Here is an 11,130-nt window from a genome sequence, read left to right on the forward strand (position 1 = left end):
ACTTTCTGCTCATTTTAGCATGAACCTAAAACGGCTCTAAAATAAAAAGTTTTATTAATTTCTTTCTTAAAAAAAAAAGTGGTTGTAGAGCTATTTGGCTTTTCAAATATTTGAGTTCCTGCTTTGTGCTGTGCTGCATAATGTCTTCTGAGAGGTCATAGCCCAGTGGAAAAGTTCAGAATCTAATGGACTCTTCAGAAATCTTGAAAAAACAGTGGTTTCTGTTCTGGGCATAGTGGAATTTCTCATTTTCAGACCTAACTCTGCCATGCTTTCTGTCCTGAAGTCTTTTGGAACTTATAGTTTGGCCGGATATTACATACCTATATATTTGACAAATTCATACCTCTTCAGAAAATGAGATAGTTTAAGTTTTGTCCTTTATTGATGCCAGAAGATAGGCATTGAATAGAGAAGTAAGTAAATAGAAATGTGATTTGCTATTTTGAGAGGATTGTTGTGTTTATTGTTCGTGTGTGTTCTTATTTTTTAGTACCAGATACCATGATTAAAGACAATCATAATTTCTTTTTTAGGCATCTGAAAATTGGTGGTTTGGGCTCTAAACCTGTTGTTTATCTGAGAAAGTCATATGTTATGCATTATTTGATCTTTTCTTTTCTTGCCAAGGATAATTATGCTTGCTCATATTTGGGTTTTGTGCATACTAAGAGGACTTATTAAAAATTTAATTTACTCTGAATAAGGAATATAATCACATGGTTCTGAAATTAAAGTTTGCATTGAACAGCCTGTTTCTACTCTGTCCTTGTCTTCCTTTCCCACAGCTTCTGTAGATGACCACTCTGTTTGCTGATTGTTCAGTGCTTTTTTTAAAAGCAAATACATTATTTTAGGAAGTTGGTTTTTTACTAGAAAGATGATATGGCTTATCATTCATAATCTGTTGCTTACTTAAAGAGCATGTCAGTACTTTCATAAGGATAAGGGTAAAAGTGGCAATCCCCATAACCAACCCTTGGTGTGGCTGATAAACCACCCGGAGATTACTTAGGAACTCCTTAACTCATCCTGAAAGGTAAATGGTGCAGGGGAGGCCAGAACCAAAATATTAGGTAACATTTATTGACAGCTTAATGTATATTATGCCAAGTTTACAAACTCTATGAAAAAGCATGTACACTTAGCATTCCCATTTTATAGATAAGTAAGTTGAGACTCTAGAGAGGTTAAGAAATTTAATTTAGCCCATGTAATTAATTAGTGACAGAATTCAAAGCTGAACTTTTTTTTAAATGATGAGCATTATCAAACATACAGAAAAGCAGAGAAAAAGTAGTTTAATGAAATCCTGTGTACCCATCACTGAGATTCAGTCGTTGTTAACATTTTACATTTGCTTGAGCTGTCGTTTTTTCCTTTATTTCTTAAGTATTTTGAAACAAGTCCTGAATGTTATGTGAATTTGCTCCTGTGTACTAAAGCATACATCTCTAAAAAATATAGATTCTTTCTTAAATTGCGACAGTGCCATTTATTACACACCTCCAAGTAGCTAGAATGGTAAAGAAGTTGGCCCTGTGACCAAGGCCATCAATCAGTTCAGCCTAAAGAGAACTCTCAGCAGTTTGGTTACGAAAGGGTGGTTTATTTTATGCAAGTGGTGGTTGTTCACAAGGACAATGTGACTGACCCTTGCTGAGCTAGATAAAGGCTGGAGAGGCCGGTGGCAGCCCAAGCCCTGCTGATAGTGAAGTGTACCTTTAGGCTGAGTTCCAGTCCCCTTCTCTAACCACCAGCTGTAATCGACATAAAAACTTAGGTTTTTAAATTAATTATTCTGAGTGCTAAATGAAGCTATGAGCTTTAAATAGATTTTGCATTGGCTTTTGATGTGTGGTAGAATCTCTTCTGATGGACTCATAGCATTGAACTTGCACTTTTTGTTTAAAGGTCTTTGATTTGCGTCAGTGTCATCGGCAGATGCAGCAGCAGGCGGCCACTGCTCAAGCTGCAGCCGCTGCGCAGGCCGCCGCCGTGGCAGGAAACATCCCTGGCCCTGGATCAGTAGGTGGAATAGCTCCAGCTATCAGTAAGTATGCTTTTGATACTTTGTTGTCAAGTGTAGTAGTTGGCACTTTATCTTGATTCACTCAGCTGATTAGTTACTTCAGGCAATAATGGAAACTAAAGTGTTCTTTTACTGGGATGATAACATTTTTGAATTAGTAAAAAACTGTTTTTCTGTAATAGTTGTCCTTTGTCTAGGACACTGTCTTCATTCTTTTTGTATCAAAAAGGGAGTATGGGATAAAGGAGAAAGGGGGTTATTGTTAGATTATATTGATCAATCTCCTGTTTTTTTGTTGATGCTTTTAATTCCTGCCTCACCAGCAAGGGTGGGTTGTAATCACCAATGTGCTTGGCTTTATTCTAGAAGGAGAGCATATTTCAAGTTCAGAATTAGGTACCTCTCCAAATTTTTTTTTAAGTACGCTAAGCATGGAGAGAAAACTTACGTAAGGGTGGTATTTTGATAACTTGTAGACTTTTTTTTAATTTTAGGGTAAAATTGAACTGTGTGCCAGGTTTCACACTGATGGGGAATTTTTTACTGCAGAGTTAAACTCCTGACTATAGACTTTTATGATGGAAACACGTGGCACCCATCTTCCACGTCTGAAGGCATAACTAGTGATTCATTCAACCCCTGTTCTTAACCTCTTCAGTGTGGTAAGCAAATCACACTGGCTAAGAAACTGCAGCGGCCCTGCAGGTTTCTGTACAGCACATGCAGACTCCTCCCACTAGTTTCACTGTGATATTGATGAATGGAGACTGACTATATGACTGTATGTTCTGACTGGAAAATTAGATGCAGAATCTCCTTTGTGACTTATGTTCAGGAGTTTACAGTGTAGAGGTAGATGAGGCATATTCCCTTAGAGAATTTGACTTTTTAAAAAATTTGAGCACCTAAACCATTAATTTGCTAGTGTTGATGTTATAAACATGCTTTTACTAAAGAGGCCAGAATTATTATTAAATTTCTCATTCTTATCTACTGCCCCCATTGAGTAATTGCACGGTACCTCTGTTACACTGTGAAATTGAGAGACAGACATCATCTGGGTCATCCAAGAAGTCTTAGTGGAACCAGGACTATTAACTGTCTCGTTATTAGTCATGTCTTTCATTGAACCAGGCTGTTTAGACAGACAGTAAGGTTCTTAGAACCAACCTGTGGACATGTGCTACCTCTTAAAAACAAGTTATTTTTTCACCTTCACCTCTCCTTCTAAAGAGAAAAATAGGTGGGGTGTTGGTGGATTGTGGTAATTTACTTTATAATTGCTGGTAGCTAGAAGACTCCTGTGGAATGTGAATTGTCTTAACCAAAAGTTTTCAGTCCCTGTTGATAAAGCGTAGATCTACACTTAACTTCTTGGCACTTTGACAGAGAAGTTATATGCTGGGGAGAATGAAGTAAAGAAAGCTGGTCACTTTATTGATAAGGTGTAGGGAGGATGGAAGAGATCAGCCTGTCCCTCTGACGTCTTCCAAATCTTTTCTGTTAGGTTTGTCAGCCGCTGCCGGCATTGGTGTCGATGACCTTCGCCGTTTGTGCATACTCAGGATGAGTTTTGTGAAGGGCTGGGGACCGGATTACCCAAGACAGAGCATCAAAGAAACGCCTTGCTGGATCGAGATTCACTTACACCGGGCCCTCCAGCTCTTAGATGAAGTGCTTCATACCATGCCGATTGCTGACCCACAGCCTTTAGACTGAGGTCTTTCACTGTTGGGGCCCTTAACATTGTCAGGATGGTGGACTATAAAATACAATCCTGTTTATAATCTGAAGATATATTTCACTTTTGTTCTGCTTTTTTCATAAAGGGTTGAAAAGTGTGTTTGCTGCCTTGCTCCTAGCAGACAGAAACTGGATTAAAACAATTTTTTTTCCTACTTAGAACTTTTCAGGCATGGCTCAGAGCTTGAAGATCGGGAAAAACACATTCTTACTAAATCTTTACCAGTTATGTATGAAGGAATCATTCCAGTGCTGGAAAATTTAGCCCTTTAAAATGTCTTAGAGCCTTTTATATGCAGAACATTGATACATGTGTTATTCTACAGAATAAATTCAATATTGCTGATTTTACAGGAGAGAAGTTCTCAAAGTTAATTCACCTATGTTATTTTGTGTGCAAGTTGTTATTATTGAACATACTTTACTCCAAAATATTGTGCCATGTGGGTGAGTTAATTTTACCAAGAGCAACTTCACTCTGTGTTTAAAAAATAAGATAATAATGTATTATATAACCTTTTATCCAAAATATTTTTTTGCAAGTTAAAACGAGTGAAGACGATTTCAATTCAGATGGTCTTGCAACTTCAGTTTTATTTTTGCCAAGGCAAAACACTAATCTGTGTGTATACTGGGAATTCCTTAAAATCACCCACAAAAATACACCATTTAAAATTTACACTTGTTATCCCTGTTCAGGGTAACTATTTGTCAAGAAATATTCTTTTGCCCTGTTATACAGTAGATATATTCTTTTATATTTCTAGGCACAAGGTGGTCACTGCGGAGCCTAGAAGAGGAATTTCTTTCCTTCATTAATTCATAAGGAAAGGTTTTGTATTTTTAAAAACACTAAAGGCAGTGTCACTTCACCTAATATCTCACCATTCTGCAAAAGTGGCAATGCTTAAACTAAGTGAGTATTTTGGAAACTGCTAAATTCTATGTTAAATACTGTGCAGAATAATGGAAACATTACAGTTCATAATAGCTAGTTTGGATATTTTTGTACTTGATTTGATGTGTGACTTTTTTTTTTCGTATACTGTTTAAATCATGTATGTTTTGACATTGTTTAAAATTCAGTTTTTGTATCTTGGGGCAAGACTGCAAACTTTTTTATACCTTTTGGTTATTCTAAGCCCTTTGCCATCAATGATCATATTAATTGGCAGTGACTTTGTATAGAGAATTTAAGTAGAAAAGTTGCAAATGTATTGACTGTACCACAGACACAATATGTATGCTTTTTACTTAGCTAGTAGCCTAAATAAAACCGAATCTCAACATACAAAGTTGAATTCTAGGTTTGATTTTTAAGTTTTGTTTTCTTTTGCACTTTTGAGTTGAACCTCAGAAGCAAGATACCTTCTACTAAATGACAGGCAACAGCCAGTGCTATTGGACAGCTTTGGTTTCCTTCACACTCTGCCAGGACTTCCCCACGGACATTATGTATCGAGTGTAGAGTTGGTTGGGGTTTTTTTGTTTTGTTTTGTTTTATTTTGTTTTAGCTTTTATTTTACTGTAGCAAAATAGGCCTGATTGTCTACAAGGTAAATAGGTTGTCTACAGGATAAAATAGTGTGAAATAAAACCAAGGATTATCTTTCAGATGCTTTTATGTTTTGCTTGGAGGGCCTTCTTAGGTGTAATAAGATTCTTGAAGGTGTGTTACAAGTATGAGATTTGAGAAACACTTAGAATAGTCATCCTTAAATGACTTGAACGAGTAAGTCTTCTACTTCCTTGCTCAGAAGGTCGTCTTCGTAAGATCATCCTAGGAGAACCACTGAGTTTGCTTATTGTGATTTAAACATAGATCTGGATCCAAGCTACATTTTTTGTTTTGTTTTGTTTTAAAATATTTTCTCTGCCAAGCTCATTTGAACTCTTGAGTACTCACGGATACTTTTGTTAAAGACCAAATTTTAATCTGTAAAAGTTTGGTGATTTAAGTTTTATTGGCAGATTTTTTAAAAAAAGATCTTCATTCTCTAGAAATTGCTGACTTTAGGTCCATTTTACTGTGAATGAAGAATAGGAGTGATGAGCGATTTTTTAAATCCAGATTATTTGATTAGGATCATTTGATTAGCATGCTGTGATATAATCCGTTGCCTCCTTTTCTCCTTTAAGGAAGGTTTTCCTGTTTAATCGTCTGGGGAAAGTGTGTGGAAATATTTGCTAAAAAAGTCTTTCTTTGAGGCCAAGCCACCTGTCTTGGTTTCTTTCTACTAAGAGCCATAATGTTAACTACCAGTATGTAGCATTACTTCTAGTTGTTAATTGCTTTATGTTTGTACCTAGATTCAGTCTATGCTTCTGAGAAAACATCTAGTATGTTCATGATCAGTTATTTTTGAGAGCTTAGTTGTTAAACAGTATTTCCATTTCTTAGAGATAGTCATCTTTGATGAGTAAGACTCAAGAATCACTAGGTTTAAAATTTTATGGCTACTTTAGGGTAGAATAGTTTCTGCAGTTCTCAGACTCTGATTATTTTGAGGATATGGTTCCGGGTAGATTTTCTCCAGCTATTTCATATCTCAAAATGTTGAGCTTCAGTGCAAGCTGAATTGAGAGTTGAACCAAGTACCCTTCTAATCCAGTATGAGGCCATTCCACTTTGGTCCAGTGCCTTTCAGTGCGTTATCAAAGGGAATCCTAAAATGGTGTTGCCTTTATTTTCCAGGGAGTAGATTCTTTTGAGGGATATGCCCTATCTCATTTTTTATAGTGTGCTACCCCTGGTATACAAAGATAATGATAATAAATCACTGCCATAGAACCTTGTTTTTCTAGAAACACTGCTCATTTGTATCGACCTACCCACCAAATAGGTCTCTTGTCCCATCCTTCCTGTAGTCATTGTAGGTTCACAGGTTGGGTGGTCTAGTTTAAGGATTACCATCCTCGAATTATCCAAGGAAACTGAATACATGTTAGCTGTGTTGTATTTCAAAGTTAAAAATCCATTTTTGTGGGGGAAGGGTGTGGTATAAAGGGGGGTATTTGTAATAGAAATTTTGAAGGTAAAATAAAATATCCTGTCTTCCAGATGGTAAACATCTTACTTTTACAAGTTTATTGCAGGTATCTTTTTGACTATGCCCATCTGGAAAAGGGAAATTTTACATTGTCCCATGGTGCTCCTCATGCATATATGGAGGTTAAGGAATATAAGGTGAAATATTTCTACTTGTGGTTTGGTGGTAACTGGTTAATAGTTACTCACTAGCTATTATGCAAAATTAGATTAGTTCAGATCTTTTTTAGAGCCTTTTGGAAGAAGCAGTTTTATTCTGACTAGGGCAGAATCCTTTTTGGTGATAGTTTCTATAGTTCTCCTCATCATTAAGTCATTTTACTGGCATTTTATTCAACGCTAGCAGATTGGGAAGATGATGAATTTTAGGTTACTAAGGTAAATGAAAGCAATTATCTGCAAAATCACTTAATTTTTTTGTAGAGGGGGCTTGGCTAAGACTAGCAGATAATAGCATGAAGAAATGCTGTTTTTTTCTTCCAGTTTTCAAAACTCCTTACTACACTATTTCGCTTGATCTTTATAGTAACTCTGTGAGAGGGGGTTAGAGGGAAGGAAATGCTTTTTTTTTCTTTCTAAAGGCAGACCTCATCTTGTCACAGGTAGCTCTCTGTGAATAGTTGCCTAAATTCTGCTTTGCAAAGATTACAGAAAAGAGGCTCTGAGAATCTTTTGTGCAAGCCTTTCCATTTTTTTCTGACAACTAGGTAACTTCTCCCAGGATGGATCAGGAAGGATGTATATGGTTAGTGGCCGCATTCACAGAAGCATCCTCGGCTTGGCCTTGTCCCTAAGCACTTGTGCCAGTGCTTCCAGCTGTTGATCTTGTTTATCTGCTGTCACTGTGGAATGGAATTTTCTGCATTACCCAGACTTGCCTTATTTAAGCAGTAAGCCTTTTTATTTTAGCCATTTTGGGGATGGAGTTATTAATGTGTATATCAGAGAACATACTAGATACAGTGTTTTTTTGTGTGTGCCAACCTGTCTTTGGATGTCAGGGGCTGCTAAGGTTTTGCAGACTGCTATGGTTTTGAATGTTTACCTTTTTTTCTTTTTTACACAGTACCTTTCAGTATCCTCCCTTTCTGAGAGGTCACTTCGTGTGTAGCTCCCCTTGTAGTTTCTTCTTCGCTTTCTGATTCGTTTTTCCAACTGCTTGGGCAAGAAACCCAGATAACCAGACTTAGAACTACCTTTAAAACACAAGGACAAATTGGGACAGGTCCCAAGAAACTTTCCTGTAAAGTATTGAAAAGGCCTTCAGTGCTTTGGTGTCTGACATCTGTTTGACTGCTTAGAATGTTTCCTGATTCTTTGCTGAGTTCAGGTAGTTGAAATAGGGAGAAGTGGGTCAGATTCATATTTTCCGCCTTTGAAAGATTTTGAAAGATTTTGTTGCTTCCATCTCAGTGCTGCTCGTACAAAAACTGGGGTTACAGGGGTTACTAAACTATCATCAGTAGTCAGAGGCATGCCTTGCCTAGAGGATACCAGCAAAAAAAAAAAAAAAAAAAAAAAATCCTAAATGAACAACAAAAAACAAACCTTAGGAAATGAGAGGGTTGTTTTTGTTTTGTTTTGGTGTCCCCTTTTGGGTCCTATCTTGGGGCTTTCCTTCTCTACAGATATTTTTGACCTATAGGTGCCTTTATGAGAATTGAGGGTCTGATATCCTGCCCCAAGGAGTAGCTAAAGTAATTGCTAATGTTTTCAGGGATTTTAACATCAGACTTGAATGAATGAATGAAGCATTTTCCTCCCTGCCCCCTCTCCCTCCCTCCCTCCCTCCCTCTCTCCCTCTCTCCCTCTCTCCCTCTGTCTTTCATAGGAAGGACTGAGGTGAAGACAATCATTTCTGTCTATTGATGTGGATAGTTTTCAGTGTATTTAAGATGCTTTCACAATAAGTCTCAGAGCCCATGTTCTTATTCAGCCTAAAACTGGTGGCTCTGGGCTGGCACCAGGTACACTCTGGTTTGCACTCTGCCACTGATTTGATGTATGACCTTGAGCAGGTCATTTCCCTTCTCTGGGCCTCAGTTGCCTCATCTGTAAAATGAGGGAGTTGGACTAGATGTGTTCTAGCTCCGAAATTTAAGTGACCTTGCCTACCTCGCAGCAGTTTTTGATTTCTTCCTTAGTTTTGCTCTGCTGTTTGAAGGGGCTTTTTACTTATTTCCATGTTATTCAAATGAGATTAGGCTTGATATTTTATTACTATTCTCCAATGGACAAGAAGTTACATAGTATGTCCTTGAGACTTAAATTTAACCAAAGGCCTAGCACCACCTTGCAATAAATACTTAGAAAAAGAAAAAAAAAAAAAAAACAAACTGAGAGGAGGGGAAAAGCCTTCATTCTCTTTTCCCATCATCTAGATTAAAGGTTTCTTAAGGCTTTTTTTTTTTGAGTCATGGCATTCTACCTTTTGGGCTGGTGTGTGTGTGACAGCATCCTCTTAATGCTGTGTGCTGGTGATTTTTTTTCAACTAAAATGAAATTGAAAACTTATGTAAATGCCTAATGATATTAGAGGTCATTACTTCTGGTCTTTGGTTTCTTATCTCTTTTATAAGTTGAAAACAGGGGAATTCCTCTGAACCACATCAATTAAAATGGTTCATATGATAGAAGAAAACCATACCAGTGGATGATCATTCACTTTATTCTTGGCTCTTGTTGGGTCCATTTTGATTAGAATACTTTTGGGTGGAGCATTCCTTTCAGAGTACTTTTCTGGCCTATTCTTAGATGAGTATCATTAATGAACTTGTCTTTTTCAAGGACCTTGAGGACCTTCCTTGGGGGTGGGTTAAGGGTGGGGGGTTGGGGAGTCCTGGTAGAGGCCAGCTCTGTGATAGCTGGAGAGGAAGGGATGAAACCAACTGCTGTTGCTATGGCTGCTTGTCATTGATAGAAGGACTCATGGGCTTGGATTGGTTGAAAGGCTAAACATGGAGTTGACAGACTTCCTCCACATATTGGGTTCTGGCCAATGCCTTGGACATGTGATTTAAGGGAAAAGTGTGAATGCTTGTAGATGATAAAAACCTGGTGGGCTGCTGAACCATTGGAGGAAGTGACTGTGGGGTGGGGACTTATTTGGTCATGGTATTTCCCAACTCTGTCTCCTCCCCTAAAATCAGAGGAATGCAGCTATGCCAAAACCCAGAGAAGAGCCACACTTAGCTTCTGCTTTTGGGAAAACTGGTCAGCTAAAGCTCCGGTAGTTCCTTTGTGGCTTTCTGTATACTTTTGCCTGGTTGAAGTCTGTGGCTAAGAAATAGTTGAACCTTTCCTGAGAACTCTGTAACAAAGTATGTTTTTGATTAAAAGAGAAAGCCAATTAAATCATTATGTGCTCATTCTTTTTCTTAAGCTTGTGGATGTCTTGAATCTGAAAAGAGTTCCTGATCACTTAGAGAATTCTCAAACTTGAGGACAACAGTTTGCCTTCGCTGCTTTGTGACCGTTGAAATGGAAAATACAGCATTTCAGATATGCCCACGGAAGAACAGTCCCCATTCTCTTCTCATTTCTAAAAGGCGAGGGTGGAGAGATGGCAGTAGAAGAGGTGGATGTTAGAGGATTATGAGAACCAAGACGCTTAAGGGAGAGGGGGACACTGAAAACTAGAGACCCTGTCATCGCCCATCTAAGGATTAAGGAAAGCTGTTTCTCCCTTCCCCCCCAGCTGCCTCTTCTGTGAAATGGGGGTCAAGGTAGCGGGGAGGGGGTCAGATAAGGTGGCTCTATGGCAATCGATTATAAATTTCATGAGCAAATCAATATCTTCTTCCTGATCCTGCTGACGTGAATTCCAGGGACGTTTATTAGGCTGAGAGACTTGTTCTCACCTGATCTAAAGTTTACAGGATTTTATTTTAGACTAGAACTTGAAGGGGGTACTCGTTTGGCATTCTTTGGGGGAAATACAAACCTTTCTTTGTAAAGCACTGCAGTATGAAGGGCAGTTGTATGTATTCATCTCTGCTCTCTGCTCTTGACCCTTGACTCTTTATGTTTATCCTGCCTCATCAAAACTCTCACAAACCCCAAATCCCCTCAGACCCTTCTTACGCTGTGATAAATTGCAGTGCCCTTTCCCCTCACCCCTTTCTGTTCTAAAAGAATTTTTTTTCTTTTAGCTCTGGCCATACTTTGGGGGTGGCACCCACTTCTGTATTTTGATGTTGGTCTGTTGAGCCACCACTTGGAGCTCATGTTGGACGAGCTGGATGTTGGAGCCCTCCAGATGGATGGACAGAATGGGTTCAGAAGGTCAGAGAACTTGTCTCCGGCA

The 11,130-nt window shown here is 38.3% G+C and overlaps 1 protein-coding gene across 4 annotated transcripts in view; it reads left to right on the forward strand.

Moving 5' to 3' along the window:
- Positions 1 to 10,178, forward strand: part of SMAD4 (SMAD family member 4) — a 62,150-nt gene extending 51,972 nt beyond the window's left edge. For 3 of the 4 annotated variants that reach the window (XM_060613877.3, XM_060613878.3, XM_078435226.1), the window contains exons 11-12: positions 1,915 to 2,053; positions 3,540 to 10,178. In XM_060613877.3, coding sequence (XP_060469860.1) covers positions 1,915 to 2,053; positions 3,540 to 3,751 — 351 coding nt within the window. In that variant the 3' untranslated portion in view covers positions 3,752 to 10,178. Of the gene's footprint in view, positions 1 to 1,914; positions 2,054 to 2,581; positions 2,695 to 3,539 lie in introns of those variants that run through there. The other variant, XM_078435227.2, reaches the window with a different exon arrangement.
- Positions 10,179 to 11,130: the final 952 nt, after the last annotated feature.

Source organism: Panthera onca, chromosome D3 (assembly GCF_046562875.1).
Source record: "Panthera onca isolate mPanOnc1 chromosome D3, mPanOnc1 haplotype 2, whole genome shotgun sequence".
Taxonomy (NCBI): domain Eukaryota; kingdom Metazoa; phylum Chordata; class Mammalia; order Carnivora; family Felidae; genus Panthera; species Panthera onca.